This window comes from Drosophila serrata, unplaced genomic scaffold (assembly GCF_035046125.1).
Source record: "Drosophila serrata isolate PLE 108 unplaced genomic scaffold, ASM3504612v1 contig_112, whole genome shotgun sequence".
NCBI lineage: Eukaryota > Metazoa > Arthropoda > Insecta > Diptera > Drosophilidae > Drosophila > Drosophila serrata.
Genome location: NW_028257010.1, coordinates 30,828 through 50,924, shown reverse-complemented (window position 1 = coordinate 50,924; position 20,097 = coordinate 30,828). Strand labels below are relative to the sequence as shown.

The 20,097-nt window shown below is 34.1% G+C and overlaps 2 protein-coding genes and 1 long non-coding RNA gene across 27 annotated transcripts; 2 read left to right on the top strand and 1 right to left on the bottom strand.

Moving 5' to 3' along the window:
- The first annotated feature begins 1,723 nt into the window (after positions 1 to 1,723).
- LOC147644697 (uncharacterized) lies at positions 1,724 to 2,805 on the top strand. Its single transcript, XM_086841265.1, is given in 4 exon segments — positions 1,724 to 1,730; positions 2,443 to 2,592; positions 2,595 to 2,681; positions 2,684 to 2,805. Coding segments are annotated over 4 exon segments (366 nt in total).
- A 221-nt stretch (positions 2,806 to 3,026) lies between these two features.
- Positions 3,027 to 4,916, bottom strand: LOC147644696 (uncharacterized). The gene is made up of 2 exons (XR_015273557.1): positions 4,845 to 4,916; positions 3,027 to 3,175 (listed from the first exon to the last, which is right to left on the bottom strand). It is a non-coding gene; the product is annotated as an uncharacterized LOC147644696 (long non-coding RNA).
- LOC110185046 (lipase 3) lies at positions 4,227 to 19,536 on the top strand. 25 transcript variants are annotated; one of them, XM_020953701.2, is made up of 5 exons: positions 4,227 to 4,755; positions 4,814 to 4,846; positions 4,937 to 5,466; positions 18,033 to 18,761; positions 18,811 to 19,536. In XM_020953701.2, the coding sequence occupies exons 3-5, from the start codon at positions 5,353 to 5,355 to the stop codon at positions 19,213 to 19,215; spliced, it is 1,248 nt and encodes a 415-aa protein (XP_020809360.1). In that variant the 5' UTR covers positions 4,227 to 4,755; positions 4,814 to 4,846; positions 4,937 to 5,352; the 3' UTR covers positions 19,216 to 19,536. The 25 variants fall into 25 exon arrangements, with proteins under 25 accessions (XP_020809360.1, XP_020809357.1, XP_086697339.1 ...); XM_086841213.1 differs by having other exon boundaries at positions 4,427 to 4,751; XM_086841227.1 differs by having other exon boundaries at positions 4,433 to 4,751; positions 4,948 to 5,027.
- Positions 19,537 to 20,097: the final 561 nt, after the last annotated feature.

Here is a 20,097-nt window from a genome sequence, read left to right as displayed (position 1 = left end):
CTACAAAGGTCTTACTTTGTGCACCATCAAGCTCCTTAAAACCCCGAAGCAATGACTCTTTAATCACGATACATTGTAAGCTAAAAGACGTAATTTTAGGGGGTTAGTCAATTATTGTGTTTGGAGATCTGATGCAGCTTATCCCAGTGGGAGATCGGTGGATATTCTTAAAAAATTCATCAAATCCCTATAATATTCTGGCTAAAATAACCGAATAACCGAAATAATGCGCCAAAGGACGATCATGCATTTGTTTTGGCGTTGAATAACATATCTGAAGCCAATATGACAGATGCAGTTGTGAAGCTTTTTAGGCAAATAGTTGTCCCGCCATCCGAAGTTCCAGCTGACGCTACATTTGTAACAAATTTTTGGAATAAGTTTCCAGATCCTACAGTTGGTGTCATGGCCAAGTCAAAATAACGGAGAATTGTTCACACAGATTGGACTCAAATTCAAAATACAGCTCGAGTTTTTCAGCTCAGCTCAGGGCATTCTTCGGTTGATCAAAAGCAATTCCCAGTTGTTCCTGCTGAGGCTATAACCTTTCATAAAAGCAACAAGCGCATCGGGTCTTTTCCTTTTAGGAGACTTTTTTCCTTCAACTAGATTAGCACAGAAAAAATTCCTGCAGTAAATCCAATCAATTCTGCAGTTAAATGTCCTCAAACCAAAATCTTGTGTTGGATTCACTGTGAGCTACAGTAAAACCGACGTAAAGCATTACGTTGTATGACTGCTTAACAGTCGATCCTACCACGATTCTGCAGTAGAAATTGTTATATGTTTGTTATGTACCCTGCAGTACCGCATGTCATCAATAGGCCACTGTCATCAACGCGCCGACTGCGACTTCTACCGAGGTGGCGCTCTGCCGACAGCTTCTACTTCGAAGCTTGGCCCACGATACAGTTACGACGGTAGTCTAGACGGCAATAGTCGGCAGTACCATGGCCCGGTCGTTGAGAAATTTGTTGATGTATTGTTGATGATTCATCGATGAATTATTGATGAAATTGTTGATGAATTTGTTGATGATTCATTGATTAATTGTTGATGAATTGTTGATGATAGCCTAGGACATGCCCATGTTAAATTCATCAATAGTTTGTATGGCCATTCATCAACAACACAGTCTTGACTGTTGATAAATCGTTGATTAATTACAGATGACTGGTACTTCATGGTGTTTATGCATGTACATATTGTGCATCGTGCTCACAGAAACTTGCAACAAATTGTACTTACCGAGAAGAAGTGGCAATATTTCCACTTCTGAAATACATCATAGAAATCCGCTTCCTGCCGGTAGCAATCACAGAGTTAAATTATTTTTCACTTCATTTTATATGACTTTTATTCATATTTCCACAATTAAACTTTCCGAAATAAAATGCGAAAGAGCTAACCGTCTTAATGCTATTAGGAAAACCAATTAAATACCAATCATTTGCAATAAAAAAATCAGACTTTATTTTAGTAGGCAGAAAATGATTTGGATTTTATTTAAAAATAAATAAATTGTTTAAATTTATGGCTCTGGCAAGTAATTTATTTAATACTCTCCTAGGGAATACAAATATATATACCCTAGAGCAAACAAGAACAAGAAATACTCTACATTCTGTACGTAAAACCTACAGTAACTCGACTGCATTTCACAGTCATTTTCAGTTCGCAAAGCCAACAAAAAAAAAAAAACACACGCATAATCTGATACGTAATGATACGTAAGGGTTACTGTATTTGACTGTCACTACAATTTCGGGCAGTCCCCAATCCAACAACAAAATACATTGACTGCAGCTTTACTCTAATTCGACCCAACAAAAATTGTAGATTCAACCCACCAGATTTTTTTCTGTGTATTTATTATAAGGAAGCCATTAGTGTTCATATATCTATTAATTTTTTTAATAAAGACCACGAGTAAGTATGCTACTCTCCTTTATTCACGCACCCTGAATATTGGCATAATTTTGGAATTGTTCAGTAAAATAATAATAAATAAATACGCAATGAATGATTGTTAGAATATTTTGTATAATAAAAAAAAATTAGTCTTATGTATTCGTACATACATGTAATTTTTTATGTTTATGGGAACTTGCCGACCGAACGAAACTGAAATGGTATACAAACTGTGACTTTTAGAAAAATTTTTTATTTATTATTTCTAATTTAAAAAGCTAGAATAAGAAGCAATACCGAGTTAAATTTGAAATGTTCTAAAATCTCTTTAAAGCGTCAATAAAAAGTGACCTCAAAAGTCACAAATGTGCATGGGTGCATTAAATTTTTAATTGCCTGTCAAGAAAACATAACTGTAGTCAATGAGCACCAAAGACTATAAAGCAAAGCGATCCGTAGACGCATTTGCAGTAACGTGATAAAATGAAAGCCTTGGTGGCGATTATTCTTGTCATCATCGTTATGTTATAGCTCAGCGAGTAGCCGAGTGGTCAATTTTTCTTCTAGACAAAAAAATCGAGGCTTACAACACATTAAAAGTCCTGCAGGAGGCTAAGGAGTTCCTTATGCCAATTAAAAGTATGATTTATTCAAAAAGGTCATCTGAAACTTCCGATTCTTCCGACTCTTCCGATTTCAAAACAAAATACTGAAACTTATAAAAAAAAAGCTCGGAATATGGGATAATTTTACTGCCCGCGTTTTTAAGGCAATTTCAGAGACGAGAAGCAGCTTAAGAAGCTAAAAATGAAACTCGACGAACTGGGAAAGGCCGACATGAACTCGAACAGCGATTCATTGTGGGATTTTAAGCCAAATCTTCTGTTAAAATGAAATGTTTATTATATATTTAAATAATTTCCTTTTATATAGTACAATTAACTAATTGTATAATAGGATTTCGCAAAGTTCAAAATTCAATTCTGTCATATAAACAAAGAACAAGAAAAGAAACTAATATCGGCACTCCCAATTTTGTATACCATCTCAGATTACTATATTATAAAATAAAATTTATATATATTTATGTTCAAAAACAATAAAGTAATGTCTAATTTTGTTGCATTCACATATACTTTATTTTTACAGTTTTACAGTTAAATGTTTTAATTTACAGTTTGATATTTTCCTCTACATTTAACGATAGTTTCTATGGTAGCTGCATGATATAATTTCCCGATTGTCATATAATAAATCCGAAAATCTAGAATTATATAAAATGGGTACAAATGGCCATTAAGAAATTTGAAAAGTTATAAATTTGCAAAAAGTTATAATTTTAAATTAAATTAATTTCTCGATCCTTCCTAAGGCAGCTACATATGTATATGATAGTATGGTCCGATGTTCATAAAATTTAATACAAAATTTGATGAAAATATGTTTCAAACTGCAAAAGTTATAATTTTGTTGTAAAAATTTTCCGCTTATTCTTATGGCAGCTATTTAACATAGTAGTCATAGTCTTCCGATCCGGCCCGTTCTGTTTAAGATTGATAGAATTTAGAAGACTAACTACAAAGTTTCATTCAGATAGCTTAAAAACTGAGAGACTAGTTTTTGTAGAAACGAACAGACGGACATGGGTGGCCGACTCTGCTGTTAATGCTAATCAAGAACATATTCTTTATAGGGTAGGAAATGACTCCTTCATAGCGTTCCAAACATCTGACTGAATTTATATGTAAGGGTATAATCACTAAGCAAGAAATACATAGAGGAGTCAAACAGTACCAAAAAGTACTATCACAAAAACGGCTGAGCCTGGAACCCCAGGCTGTCATCAATAAAAATTCATTACCAATTCATCTATGATTCATCGATCATTCATCAACAGTTCATCGATGATTCATCAACAAAATGACTTTTGGGAAATATATTGTCAGGAAAAACAAAACTTGAATTAAAATAAGTAGTAATTATAGTGAAATAACTTAAATAATTTGTCCCCCAATGCAAGCGTTAGCCGCTAAGTATTGCTGTGACGTCATAAGCAAGTGAGCCGCCGCCGCGGCGCACTGGCTGTGGCCGTCCAAAATCTTTGAAAAAGACTCTGCATGCAGAAATTTGAACACGCATACACAGAAACGAGAGCACAGCGCAAAGAAATGCACCCCTGCTCATCGTTCCACGGTCGATCTGCCACTGAAAAGTGAATTCTTGTTGTGCTCGGTTTCGAACAAATGCTTCGAACTCAAAAAAGCCGAACGCACTCTGGGGCATGTATAATTGTATCATGCTCTGGGGTTCTAGACATATCGTTCGGGTGCTCTGGGGTTCCAGGCTCAACCGTTTTTGTGATAGTACTTTTTTGATACTGTTTGACTCCTCTATAATGAACTCTTTCTGTTATGTTAAGCATACCACAGCTTCGACGATCACAAACACAAGCTTTTCACATTTCGCGAGCTTTTCGGGTATATGCTTACCTATCTCACTATCTCGAGGCGAAGCTAGTTTTAGTTGCGCGCATAAGGCAAAACCAATAAGAGCGTATCGGCGCCACTCGGTTTGGAAATAAATAATGTAGAAAAATATTATGTAATATAATGTCAAATATAAATATATAAAAAGGCAGGTGTTAGTGGTATTCACAAGCGGACTTAAAACCTAACTACTTTTAACCACGATATGTGCTAAACATCATAGATGTACATATGTTCAAACTGCTTGCACCATCTTATCAGAAACTAAGTTCAATGCCAAGTTAATTTTAACAAACCATGACATGATTTGGATACTTGAATAGCTTGATTAACTCCATATATGTACATATATATGTAAGTAAGTATATTTTCAAATGTATGTGGTCGTTTGAATCTTACAAACGGTTGATTTGCAGATCAGATTTGCTAGAGGTAAAGCCTACTTACTGGTATGTGCAGAAATACTACGCATGATTAATTATAAATAACAATTGACAGCTTATACTATATATTCCAATCTCATTCAGATTAAGTATCAGTTTATTTGCAGGGATGGACTCCATCATACCGATGGAGCGGAGTCCAACTTATCAAGCAACTTATGCGATTAAGAAAAATTAAGCAATATGTGTAAGTGAAATCAAAACAAGCAGTGCACAAATAACTACGGGCTGCAATAAATTATAAAAAGAAAAACAATAACCAAGATATTGACAATAAAAACAATCGAAAAAAGCCAAACAGTGTTTAGTATCAATTCGAAAGGCTAACGAAGCAGGCCAAAAAGCGGCGGCCGAAGGCTTAGGTAACTGTGCCGTTCGACAAAACAGCGCGACGGACCAAGCACAAATACATGACGTACAAACTGTATTAGTGTCTAAATAACCATTACGTAGTATGTTCCCACTGCCAGTCCAATTAAAAATAATAGTAATTAAAAAAGATTGCACACAAAATGTTCGCCAGTAGGCACATCTGCTACTTAAATGTGTCCAAGTTACTGTCATTATTTTTAATACTATTGCTGCCCGGAGGATTGACGAAATTGGTATCTGGTCATAAGCTGACGGTAAGTTGATGTATATTATAAGTTACATACAGAGTACTGGATGTTGCAAATTCTCAATACCAAATGTTGAAAACTGTTGGTAAATACGACCAATAACCAGAGAAATCTGGTGTTTTCAGACAAATGGGACACAAACCAACTGAAATCTAACTACACTGAAATAACACAATATACAATTTATAAATTTGCCTTAAAAACCAAAAGACTTCATCGAAAATGAAAAATAAATTCATTAAATTTGTTGATAAACATACAGAATTTTGGGTGCGTATCAAAGATTGTTGTTTAAAATTGTCAAATACTTTTGATGTGTTCTAAGTTCTTGGATTCTCTGGTGTCGAATGCGACATTCGTACGCATTTAAACTAAAAAAACAATTGCCAAGACTTTATTTTAATTTTACAAAATTTGAAACGTATAGCTCTTGGTTAGCACTATAATTGGTGCTAAGATCGATTTTGGGCCCTTGTTCGTTTTCAAGATATTCACTAAAATGTACTGCATTAGCACGCGACAAGAACTTTGCAAAAAACCAGTTTAACCTCTGATTTCAGCGAAACATGTTGATAAATTGTAATGCAATCAATTTTAATTAATTATGCAATGAATTATCTTAATAATGTTTTTAATGTTTAAGAGATTGGCATCAAAACAAAACATGCCCTTTTTTTATAAAAACAACATTATTTGCGTTTGCGCGTGTTTGAGATCGATTTTTTATTAAGTTTATTTTAGAAAATGAAAAATTCTCTTTCTTGATCAATCTGACCAATTTTTAAAAAAAAAAAAAAAAAATACAAAATTCTATTTTAATAATAAAATAAAATAATTTTTAAAGGATACAATTTGTGTCCCTCGGTAAAACTAAAAAGATATCAAAATAGGTTTCAGTTCGAGCTGCTTAATATAATCCAAGCCGTTCCAGGCAATTGGTTCTTACATAAAAACAACAAGAAGGGAAGTTAACTTCGGCACGCCGAAGTTTATGTACCCTAGCTGATAAAACTTCGATGTCTAGAAATCCATGCAATATAAAGAATATATATTTATGTTAAACAAGTAAGGAAGCTAACTTCGGCACGCCGAAGATTATATACCCTTGCAGATAGAACTTCGATGACTAGGAATCCATACAATAAAAAATATATATATTTATCTTAAAAAACAATGAAGTAATACCTGCTTTCATTTCATTCACCTATACATATTATATTTGCACTTTTACATTCACAGATTTGAATTTTTCCTTTTCATCTAACGATCGTTTGTATTATATTTGATGAAAATCTGGTGAAAACTGAAGAAGTTATAATTTTTAATTTTATTAATTTCTTGATCGTTTCTATGGCAGCTGTATTATATGGAGTTTCATAAAATTTGACACAAAATTTTAGAATAATATAAAATGGCTATATCTCAAATTTAATGAAAATCTGGAAAAGTTATAATTTTTAATTGTATTAATTTCTCGATCGTTCCTATGGGAGCTATATGATATAGTAATCCGATTTTCATAAAATTTTACACAAAATTGTAGAATAATATGAAACCGCTATATCCCAAATTTGATTAAATTATGTTGACAACTGAAAATGTTATAATTTTTTTTGTAACAATTTTCCGATCATTCCAATGGCAGCTGTATGATATAGTTCCGACATATATATGAGTGAGAATATATAGAAGACTAACTACAAAGTTTCATTTATATAGCCTCAAAACTGAGAGACTAGCTTGCGTAGAAACTGACAGACGGATACGACTAGATCGACTTGGCTGTTGATTCTGATCAAGAATATATATGTATATATTATTTATATGGTCGAAGATGACTTCTTCACTGCGTTGCAAACTTCTGACTGAAATTATAATACCTGGCAAGGGTATAAAAAGAAACAGACCCAAAGAACAACATTGCTTTCTAACTTTCAAATTGTTATTTTTTTCCCCTAGCATAAAGTTATTATATTTCATTTGTGTATTGCTTTTTACAATTGGACGATCCTAAGTTTGTTTCGATTCTGCGTATATGTATGTACATATGAATATCATATACATACATATGTACACATATGTATATGTAGTAGTTGACTCGTAGTCTCGTAGTCATTACGTGGACGTACGTCTTCAGTGCTAAATCGGCAGCCATCACCTATACTATTAGCAACAATCAGCTGTTCTGATAAGATGGAATGGAATGGTTCACTAGCCAAAGAAAGAAAGCTAGCCAAATCGTAATGTAATCGGCATAGGCTACTTGCACGACTTCACGAACTTTTATATTATTTCGATAAAAGATCGCCTTCGCTGTGTGACGCATTGTGTGTTTGGACTTTGGCTAGTGACATACGGGTGCTGAAGTCTATAGGTACACTTTGTTTTTCGTTTTCACTGGCGAAAAATCGAAGGGTAAATATAATCTCTAACCTCTTACACTTTCTTGCATAAATCTGCGTACACCCAAACAGAAAGTTTTTTTTCCATTTAACATTCAGAAGATTTCTTTTTATTTTATTTATTATATACATATACTTTATGTAACCGATTGCGATTATTTCAATTCTTAAAGAAACAGAAGTCAACATTTGTACACATACAAAGTCAGATTTGCTAATCAACAAAGAGAAAAGCTACAGTCGAGTGTGATCGGCCGGTTTTCCGTTATTTTATAACAAAGATATGACTAACTGAAGAGAAATGTTAATAAAATAAAAACATGTGCGACCCTCCCAAAGAAATGCAAATGTTTCAAGGAATATGTTGAGCAATTCCGCTTTGGAAATGCCAACACAAATTTAATTTTTAGTTTAGTTATTGTAATTCAAGACTTGTCACTACGGAAATGGGTTTTGCCAAATTTTAAAACAAACTTTTTCTGCTTGTATCAGGTATGAATTTTGTCAACAAATTTTGTAGATCTAGAATATATAATTTATGAGATCTGTTGCTTCGCACGACCAGACAGACGGATGAATCGGCTAAATCGGCTGATGATTCTTATTAAGAATTTATTTATATATTGTGCAAAGTCCAAGATAGCCCCTTCTATATATCCTTGTGCCTTGCTTCTACTCTATATATACCAGGTACAAAAAACCCATGCAATTTTATGCAGAAATACATACGGCGTTACATACAACATTTTAGGTATAGCCATTTTATATTAGTCTCAAATTGTGTCAAATTTCATGGAAATCGGACGACTATATCATATAGGTGCCATACAAACGATCGTTTGATGTAGAGGAAAAATGCAAATCTGTGAATGCAAAACTGCAAATATAATATGTATTGTAGAATGAAATGAAAGCAGGTATTACTTCATTGTTTTTTAACACAAATATATATAATTTATATTGTATGGATTCCTAGTCATCGAAGTTCTATCTGCAAGGGTATACAAACTTCGGCTTGCCGGCTTGCTTCTTTTCTTGTTCATTTTAATTTTCTTCCAAATAATTTTGAAATTTACATCTACTTAAACTAACTAACTTAAAAAAATTATTTTAACATAACCACTATATGGATTAGATAGCTTATTTATTCAGTTTTAAAATGCTTTCTTAAAATCCTAGATACGATTATTTTTTCCGTAAATAACGTGCTTTGAAAGAAAAAAATAACTTTTTGTGTTTGATTATCAATATCTCTGCAACTAATGATCGCACAGAAAGATTAAGGTGAGTTCTAAAAACTTGAACAAATTTTCGACAAGAGCAAGTCGTTGTTTATATTTTTTATTTTTGACATGTTTTTGAATATTGAACAAATATAGGGTTTCTGGTGGGTACAGGGCAAATCAAAGATATGGACGAAACCCCTATTGTCTCTGATGTAAATTAAATTAAAAAAAAAAAGGTTTATTTGCACAGTGTGGAACTTTTTTTTTTTTTTTTTTTTTTTTTAAATCAAGTTCTGAAATGCGTAAGAAAGGAAGAATTCAGTTAGGGGTATCAATTCTGTTTAAATTTTATTGGAATGAGATCAATAAAATGACATGATTCAGTTACAAAATTCCAATGATAAGGTGCTGTTTCCTTAAATTTGTTGAATCATTGAAAAAAAAAAATTTGAGCCACAGTTCAGGTTCCACATATTGTTTTATTTTTTATAAAATCAAACGTTTCCGCCATAATGGCGACCTGCTTCAAGGACACAAAGTTCAAGTAAAAAAAACTAACTTCGCCACGCCGAAATTTTTACACCCTTGCAGATTGCAATTCGATCACTAGGAATCAATAAAATACATAAATAATATATATAATATACTACCTGTACCCTGCCACGTTTCTCTGTGGCATATTGTGGTTGCACACATAAGAAATAAGTCAAACAAAAAAGAATAATTTTCAAATTCATTTAATTCTGTAATACTTGTTGGTATAAAATATTCTTCGTTTCTCCATTCTCCTCAATTTCACTTTCCCCGAAGCGCAATCCATTTGGATCGTTTTTGAATTTGAGAGCCTGGCAGTATGTGCAGACCTGATGCACCCGGCCAATAACGACATTGCGATTCGAGCTATAATCAACAGTTGGATTATATCGGAATGCAGAACGATTGTATTGCAGGTTTTGATCTTCTGTCGCCCTGTTGCCCTGTCGCGTTCATTATTTTGGGAGTGAATCAAATCGATTGCTGCAGAACGCGACTGCCTAACTCTCAATCGTTTTCTCTCAAGCCTATCTGCTCGTCTTTCTGCTGATTCCGCGTTGTGCATCTGCATTGCTCTTAGCCGCTCAGTCTCTCAGATGGAGGCCCGCTCTTCTGTATTGCGAGTACGACGACCCAAACTCGACTTCTTGGGTGGCATGACTTCGTTTCTTACTGAACCTGAACAAAAAAATAAAATTTGTATCTCTAATTTCTTCTTTCAATATGTTTTGAATGTTTGACAGGAAATGCTTTGATTCAGCTGGCTGCCTGTAGAGGGCACAAGCAGTAGGGCCACGGGGAAACGCGAAAAAACTGATATATTCGCAAATGCTGATAAGCTATCAACATCAAAAGTAGACAATAACCGAGCTGGAACCTCAACGCATGTTGTGTAAAAATTTGGGCTTAAACGGTTCAGAACTTTTCAAGTCTATGAAGGAAGTAGACACTAGACTCCTGCATGAATGCATGCAAAACGGCAAATGAATCACTCAGTCTAAAAGTGGGCACACTTTTTTTTCTACACAGTATATTTGGGTGTGAGTGAGTAGGGTAGTATTGTCGGTTTCGATTGACAGTGTTCTCACTCATTTCATAGTTGTACAGCTGTTGACGAGTTCATCGAAATTGGTGTACAGTAGCAAGGCACTGTACAGTGTTTTGGTGTCCAGTTGACTTACTGTACAGTATCTTGCAGTTAATTTGATACAGGAAAGGAAAACGGTCTTTATTAATTGACCACCACTGCAGAACATCAAAATCTTCACTGTAAGCTTTATTTATATTTTTATTTGTTTAAAGTTCATCCTGAATATATTGCAAAATATTAGTTCTCTGAACAGGTTCCGAATAATCGGCAAATATATTATCTATGACTTGTGCAGGCTTAATTAATTTTTCATAATTTCATCTACATACGTCTTTAAAAGTTTGTTCCTTTTCTAATTCAGAGAATTTAGTTAAGTTAACTTAAGTTAGTTTATTAGTGGGTGGAAACAAAAACAGGGCAATATTGTGATATTTTTTTAAATTTGTCTATGACTATTGAATCTAAGTACTCTAAAAGCGAATGGTTGCATTTTTTAACTATTTCTATGTCGTTTTCATTTGCACTCATCTGACAGGTGTACGCAGTCAACTAACAGCTTGTACAGCTGTACAGCTGATACAAATACACTACTCACTTACGAAGAGTACAACCATTTACTTCTCTCACTCGGAGTGAGTACACTGAAAATGTTGTGCTATATTTTTCTGGCCTACTGAGAATACTGTACAGTAAGAAATGAGTGCAGTATTTTTCAGAACACTACACTACTGTACAGTACTGTTGTGCTGCAAATGAGTACATTTATGCAGAAGTCTTTAGACACGAACAGAGCATTTTTATATATATAGATAAATTATAATTATTTGTCAAAAACATATTTACAGTTTTCAGTTACAGTTTTACAATCACAGTGTGCGTTTTCCTCTAAATCTAACAATCGTTTGTATGACAGCTTATGATATAGTAATCCGATTTTCATAAAATTAAAACCGAAATTCTGGAATATAAAATTTAAAATTATATGAAAATATATTGAAAATTGGAAAACTAAGATTTTTTTATATTGTCTATCACTTCATAGCGAACGGTCGTGTTTTTGTATTGCGCTCCAAATATTTGTGTTTATTTGTGTTAAACCACAGGGGTTTCTTTCAATTCTTCATTAAATATTATTAATTACATTTGTTCACCGTTTAGCTACATGTTCTTTTCTGTGTAGTTTATATCTACAGGGGTGGTCAAAAGTATTCTTATTGTTGTTGACCCATTTCTTTGAAATTTTGATCTATTCAGATATAAGCAGAAAACGAAAACAAAAGATAATGGTTCGTATGACAATATTAAAAGATGAGAAAAAATTTGTTTATTTTCGATATAACCTTCATCGATACCTAAACAAATTTTTTTCAACTATTAATTAAGTGACTTATGAGATTTTCGCTAAAAAACAATATTTAATTTGAATAACATTAAACTTAAGACGAAAACAAATTATGTGAAACTATTACACTGTAGCTGCATCTATTCTTTTACTTATAGCATTTTTCTATGAACCGTTAACTTTCGAATTCCTTTTTGGCTTACTTCTGCATAGATGAATCTTCGCGATAAATAAAATTTCAGGAATATCAGACAACAACAACAAGAATAACAACTAGAAGAAATTGGGATGTGAAAATGAACGTTGTGTGAATACATTTGACTACCTTTGTATTTATAACTACTATTGGTTTTGTGCAGAGACGGTTTTCATACTTTTCTTTTATTCTCAACCCGTTCTGTGTTTTCTTCCCGCTTGAGTGTCGTGCTTTTGATCTGCTACTTGTTCTGTGCTTCGTTTCTTATCCTGTAGGCGTTAATCTAATTAGAGTTCCTCCATTGACGCTACCTGAAGATCCTTAACATCCAGCTTTCGCAGTGACTATCGATACGGGTAATATCATAGAAATTAAACCTAATCGAAAAGCTGACAAAGTCCGCTGTTTTCGAAAAGCTGACTACCAAAAGCTAAGTACTTTAATATAATTTAATTGGTCCGATCTGTACATGTGCTCTGACATGGCAAACGCCGTTGACATTTTTTACAGTGCCATGAACTCTTTCTTTTCGTTAAGTGTTCCGGTAACCTATCCGTTGGTCTCTAATAAACCGACTTGGTTTAACAAAGACCTAACACGCCTAAAAATTTAAAGTCTAAACTTTATAATAAATATAAACTCACCGGTTCTCACACTGTTCCCTCTAGTTATCTAAGAGCTCGGTCAAACTTTATCGTGCTTAACGCTTCGTGTTATAAAAATTATTTATCTCGTTGTAAGGTTTAGTTTACAACTTTGTTAACACTAAGCGTTAACCCAATTTATAACCTTCCTCGCGTACATTTAATAATACCTACCTATTTTTAAATTATCGGCAATCCCTAAACTTTTCGAGAATGTAATCACTGCCCTCTCCCCCCATTTCTCCACATCAGCATGGTTTTATGAGGCGAAGATCAACCACAACTAATCTTTTGGAACTTACCTCATTTGTTATAAGAGGCATTCAAAGTAACCTTCGAACCGATGTGATCTAGACGGACTTTAGTAAATCTTTCGACGCGGTTAATCAGTCTCTTCTTGTTAGGAAACACGATTCTATAGGGTTTCCTGGTGATCATCATAAGTGAATTTCGAGTTATCTTAGTGACAGGACTCAAAAGGTTCTGTTTAAAAATGCTCTATTAAATAGCCTCAGTGTCACGTCTGGCGTCCCACGAGGCAGCCACCTTTGTCATTCACACTGTTTATCAATGACCTGCTGCAGGTTTTAACAAAATCTAGAGTACTTATGTATGCTGATGACGTTAAACTTTGCGTGCAGTATAGGGATAGTTACATGCGTTGAGTCACGCTAACTCTTTACATCTCAACAGTTCTAAATGCAACCTGATGACATTTTCACGAGTCTCTCCTCTGTTTGCTACTTATATGCTTAAAGACTGCGCTTATTATTAAAAGGTGGTCGAAAGAATTCGATTCTCCTCATGTAACAAACACGCTTTACTCGTCATTAGTTCGCCTTTATTGGAGTATGGTTCTTGTGTTTGGAGCCCTCAATTCGGAGTCCATAGTAATCGCATTGAGTCTGTACAAAAGAGCATCTATCTGCTTGGTCAGCTCAATTTCCATGTTCCCCGACTAAAACCTACAACGTTTTTCCCTCAGTAGTACATCACTGTAAGAGAGAGTTTGAAGTACATGAACCCCTTAGAGTTTTATGTACCGATTACAATCGCCTCTTTGAATATATTGATGGCATTGAAAGCCTTTCTAAAATAAAAACTTTATTACTTGAAGAATTAGCTCGTAATGTATACTAATTTTCCTTGTTCTATTACCTATTTTCCTTCTCTCGCATTTATCTAGTACGTAAACGTGCCGTACGTCACACGGCTGCGCCCCTCTGTCGGTTGGGTCGAAGGTGGTAGGCTTAGGAATCGGGTCAAAAAATAAACAAAAAAATTCCATAGTTCCTATAGCAACTAATTGATATAGTCTTTCGATAGGGCCCGTTCTGACATATATAGGAGTGAGAGTATATAGAAGACAAACTACAAAGTTTCATTTGGATAACTTCAAAACTTTGAGACTAGTTTGCGTAAAAACGAACGGACAGACGGGTATGGCTAGATCGTGATCTTTATATGATCGGCCCCCGGGCCATCAAAGTTGTCGGCTAAATGTTATTTTACCCACAGCTATTTAAACGAGTCTCAATGAGTCAGTTAGTCTTCTACATACTCTCACTCTTATATAAGTCAGAACGGGTCAGATCGGACGACTATACCATATAGCTGTCAATGGAAGGATCGGAAAATTAAAAAAAAAAAAATTTTACTTTTCCAGTTTTAAACAGATTTGCATATAATTTTGTTTAAAGTTTTACTAAAACCGAACTGCTATATCATATAGTTACACACACAACAAAAAAGTATATGAATAATCAAGAACATTTGGCTTGATTTACCGATGTGTGGTGCCTTAAAATTTTAAGTACGATTCGGTTTAAATGGTCAAATTAAGCCCGTATCAGGATTAAAATTAATTTAAATCTCGCACATTTTTATACCCTTGCAGGATATTATAATTTCAGTCAGAAGTTTGCAACGCAGTGAAGGAGGCACCTCCGACTATATAAAGTATATATATTCTTGATCAGGACCAACAGCCGAGTCGATCTAGCCACGTCCGTCTGTCCGTCTGTCCGTTTCTACGCAAACTAGTCTCTCAGTTTTGATGCTATCTGAATGAAACTTTGCAGTTAGTCTTCTATATACTCTCACTCGTATATATATCGGAACGGGCCGGATCGGACGACTATATCATATAGCTGCCATAGGAATGATCGGAACATTTTTACGAAAAAAATTATAACATTTTTAGTTTTCAACAGAATTTGATCAAATTTAAGATATAGCCATTTCATATTATTCTACAATTTTGTGTAAAATTTTATGAAAATCGGACGGCTATATCATATAGCTCCCATAGGAACCATCGAGAAATTTGAGAGGAATGAGAATGGCGGTGGCTGTTGTCGGAAGACTGACAATCGCGGTGGCGATAACATTTTTAGTTTTCAACAGAATTTAATCAAATTTGAAATATAGCCATTTCATATTATTCTAAAATTTTGTGTAAAATTTTATGAAAATCGGATTACTATATCATATAGCTCCCATAGGAACGATCGAGAAATTAATACAATTAAATTTATAACTTGTTTAGTTTTCAGCTGATTTTCATCAAATTTGAGGTATAGCCATTTTATATAAGTCTTAAATTTTGTGGCAAATTTCATAAAAATCGGACGACTATATCATATAGGTGCCATACAAACGATCGTTTGATGTAGAGGAAAAATGCAAATCTGTGAATGTAAAACTGCAAATATAATATGTATAGGTGAATGAAATGAAAGCAGGTATTACTTCATTGGTTTTTAACACAAATACAGTCGAATCCCGATAATTCGTACCCCGCTAAATCGAAAATCGCGATAATTCGTAAAAAATTCTGTCCCCTTGAAAAAAACTCGTTAATTCGTAAAAATTCCATACATTTTGGTCCCCTCGTTAATTCGTAGTATTTGGCGCAACGCAAAGAATATTGAACCTCTTATAAATCGTAATTTTGTTTCGAAACCTCTTATAAATCGTAATGCGATGCGAAATATTTTGTAGTTAAAGCGACGTTAGATTTTGCAGGCATCAGAACGGAGAAGAAATTTTATAGAATTTACAAACCAGAGCATTAATTCCTCAATTTAAACATTATTTTTCGACTCATGATGTGCCAAATAGTGTGTTTGACAACCTAATAGGTTTAGAAAACGCAATGGAAAAAATATAAGAAAAAAACACGAAGCAATAAAAAATTACCAATTATTTTAAATCTTGAATTTTCATTTTTAATAATTTAATCTTTCTGCTTAATTTTGTTTGTTAATTTTTTGTTTGATTTTCCTTTAATTTGAAAAACGTACAAACGAATGTACATATTTATTATGTAAACATGATGTGAAATGTAAAAACCCCGTTTATTCGACTCTTTCATTTTTGAGCCCCTTTAAATAGAAATCTCGATAAATCGAATTCCCGTCTAATTCGTAAAAAAAGTGATCCCCTTGCCATTTCGAATTATCGGGACTCGACTGTATATATAATTTATATTGTATGGATTCCTATTCATAGAAGTTCTATCTGCAAGGGTACATAAACTTCGGCGTGCCGAAGTTAGCTTCCTTTCTTGTTTCATATGACTCCCAAGTGATTCTAATATCCCTGGCATGAGGTTACGGTTGCCGACCAACTCTTAGATAAGTACATATGTATGTATGTTCGCAACGACATCTGCAAGCAAAAACAAAAAACTCATAAATATGATAATTATTAATATAGACATTAGACTTAACATAATTAAAATTAATGTTAATCGCAAAACTATAAAATATTAATTTAAGAAAATTTCAGCACAGCAAATCTAAATTTAATCGTATTTGGGATTAGAAGTGTAAAGAAGTTTGGGGATTAAAAAAAAATTCTTGGTATTAAAATATTTAAAAACGGTGATAATTGAATTAAGAATTTTTTAGATTAAAAAATCTAAGAATGGTCGAGATTAAATCAAGAATTTTTGTTATTAACATTCGAAATAGAAAAAATTAATTTAAAAAAATCAATGTCAAACACGCGCAAACGCAAATAATGTTGTTTTTATCAAAAAACAGGCATAAAAAATGGCATGTTTTGTTTTGATGCCAATCTCTAAAACCGAAGCATTTTGCTTTGACTTTTGGTTTCTAATATGACAAAAAAAAAACCCAAAGAGTCAATATAAAATGCAAAAGGACATATGCGATTACCAATAGTCGTACAGTTTTAATTTAAATTATCGCTTTCCAAAATTTCGCGTGCGCCCGGGACTAAAATTGAATTTAAAAAATAACTACATAATATTTAAAAATCGAACAAAATACATTATTAAGAGAATTCATTGCGTAATTCATTAAAATTTATTAAACTACAATTTTTCATCACGTTTCGCTGAAATCAGAGCTTAAACTGGTTTTTTGCAAATCTAACTTCTGTTTTTGTCGCGTGCGAACGCAGTACATTTTAGTGAATATCTTGAAAACAAACAAGGGTTCAAAATCGACCTTAGCACCATTTATAGTGCTAACCAAGACCTATACGATTTAATTTTTACAAAATTAAAATAAAGTCTTGGCACATGTGTCTTTTTAGTTTGAATGCGTACCAATGTCGCATTCGACACCAGAGAATTGCCCATATAAATTAAATATGGATATGTTTTAATGAAACAATTGCATTTTAGAAGGGTATAAAAACTTTGAGGCTCGGGAGCTAGCTTCCTTTCTTGTTTCTCTTGATTTCAGTGTGACCCACCGTTATCTTTCGCATACCCTTTAAGTTTGCTTCTGTATAAATCAAGACATGCGTTAAGATCTACAAATATATTTCGAAGAGCCTGATAAATGGCGAGAACAAGAACGAAAATTACTTTTATGTGTAAATAATTATACGCTAATCCTTTATTGCGTTTATGCGTTTCAGTCTCAAAATTTAGAGATTTAGGAAATTTTTCTGGTAGTATTAAAATTTTTAAGTTTTTTTGTATAATTTAAAAGATTTTTATTTAGTTCTGTATAACCTAAACAAATGATGGTAAAAAAAGACCGACTAAGATAAATTTTCTCGGAATTATATGTTAAATGTTCTCGGAATTATATGTTAAAAACTAAATGTTTTTTATAACTTTGTCATTTCTTTCATTTTTATGCGGACAAATCTTTCAGGCTTTGCTTATAACGAACCATAACTACCCGGTGGAAGAGCACATAGTGCACACGCTGGACGACTACATCCTCACTATTTACCGCATACCCACATCACCAAAGCATCATCAGTCAAATGGCTCCCATAAAAGACCTGTTGTTTTTCTGCAACATGGCATCCTTTGTGCCTCCGACGACTGGATTATCAATGGTCCAGAAACGTCTCTGGCCTATATGTTTGCGGACGCCGGTTACGACGTATGGCTGGGAAATGCTCGAGGCAACACCTATTCTCGTCAGCATAAACACATCCACCCGGATACGTCCGATTTCTGGCGTTTCAGCTGGCATGAGATTGGGGTCTATGACCTAGCTGCCATGTTGGACTTTGCCCTTGCGGAGAGCCACTCCAGCTCACTGCACTTTGTGGCACACTCGCAGGGCACAACAACGTTCTTCGTTTTGATGTCTTCTCTGCCTTCGTATAACGAGAAAGTACGGTCCGTGCACTTATTGGCACCCATCGCCTACATGCGCAACCACTCTTTCATTCTGTCGAAGTTGGGGGGCCTCTTTCTGGGATCACACTCGTTTTTAAGCTCCGTTCTTGGAAGCATGGAACTGCTACCCATTACAGGCGTTCAGAAGATGATGTGTGAGCATGTCTGCTCTGTGGGCTCAATGTTTCAGTTCTTGTGCTCTGGGCTGCTGGACTTTATCGGGGGCTGGGGAACTCAGCATCTTAACCAGGTGAGTATGGTTTTTATTTCTGTTTTTAGGCTAATTCATTTCGTTCCAGACATTGCTTACAGACGTGTGTGCAACCCATCCGGCTGGAGCATCCACCAGTCAGATTATCCACTACCTGCAGCTTTACACCTCAGGGGATTTCCGGCAGTATGACTACGGGCGTGAACAGAATGAAATAATCTACCAGCAACCTACCCCACCTTCCTATAATGTTCAAAACATCAAAAGTTGCGTAGACATGTATTACAGTGACAATGACTACATGTCTGCGGTGGAGGACGTGGAGTACCTAGCTACATTGTTACCCTGCGCTAAACTTTATCGAATTCCATACTCTGACTGGAACCATTATGACTTTCTATGGTCATCTAATGTGAAGGAGGTAATTAATGATAGGATAATAGAAAAAATGCTTAGATATGACCTGGAACATGTCTTGGACAAAAGTTTCTAATATGTATGATCTCTTAATAACGTTAATGGAAACAACTACAAATTTGTTGCTATATATGAACATATTAAATACTTCAGCTTGTAATACCAATGCCTGTACGTGATATTTTGTTTGGTAAATGACTTGACAAAAAAAAAATAAAAAAAAAAGACCAATTTTGTAGTAAATGAATTTTTCTGGACAAAAAATATAAAAATAATTCTGTTATTTATAAAAATACATAACATGTTATTTATAAATTTATAAATTACATAAATATACGATTTTAAGACAAGGTTAATAAAGAACGGGAGACTAATATGATAGAATGCTATAACACTACAAGCCTACCTTTATATATACGAACTGGCCAGATTTATATAACCTTATGCGAATGATCGGTTAACTAACTAAGCCGTCAATGCAAGAGTTAAAAAAAAATTTAATGTAATTGTAAAATTGCCAATTGAAGTGACCAACTATTTAAATGGACGTTGATAATCTACGTTAATAAATTATCTAAACATTCATTCAATTCTATGAAGACATTAAGCTAGCTCTCCATATCCGAACGGATTGTTTACATATTTACATATATTGCCATTACACACTATCTTTCGAAGGTTAACTAAGAGAAGTAAGACGAGACTGCTAACAAAAATTAAGTAACCCTAGGGCGAACTAACTAAATACCTAAGTCTTCGTAGCTTAGGGATCAACCAATTTCTTCGAGCTCTTTTAACCGGACGGCCCTCCTGAGGGTGCCAATCATAGGACAGTACGGCCCTTATTTATCCAGATGTTGTTTTCAAATGGTCCTGAGAATCTTAAGCGGTGTTGAAATCCTTTAGGATCGCGGTAGTTTTTGCGAAGGCAAGTAGTTCACCTGGCGACCTCTTGGAG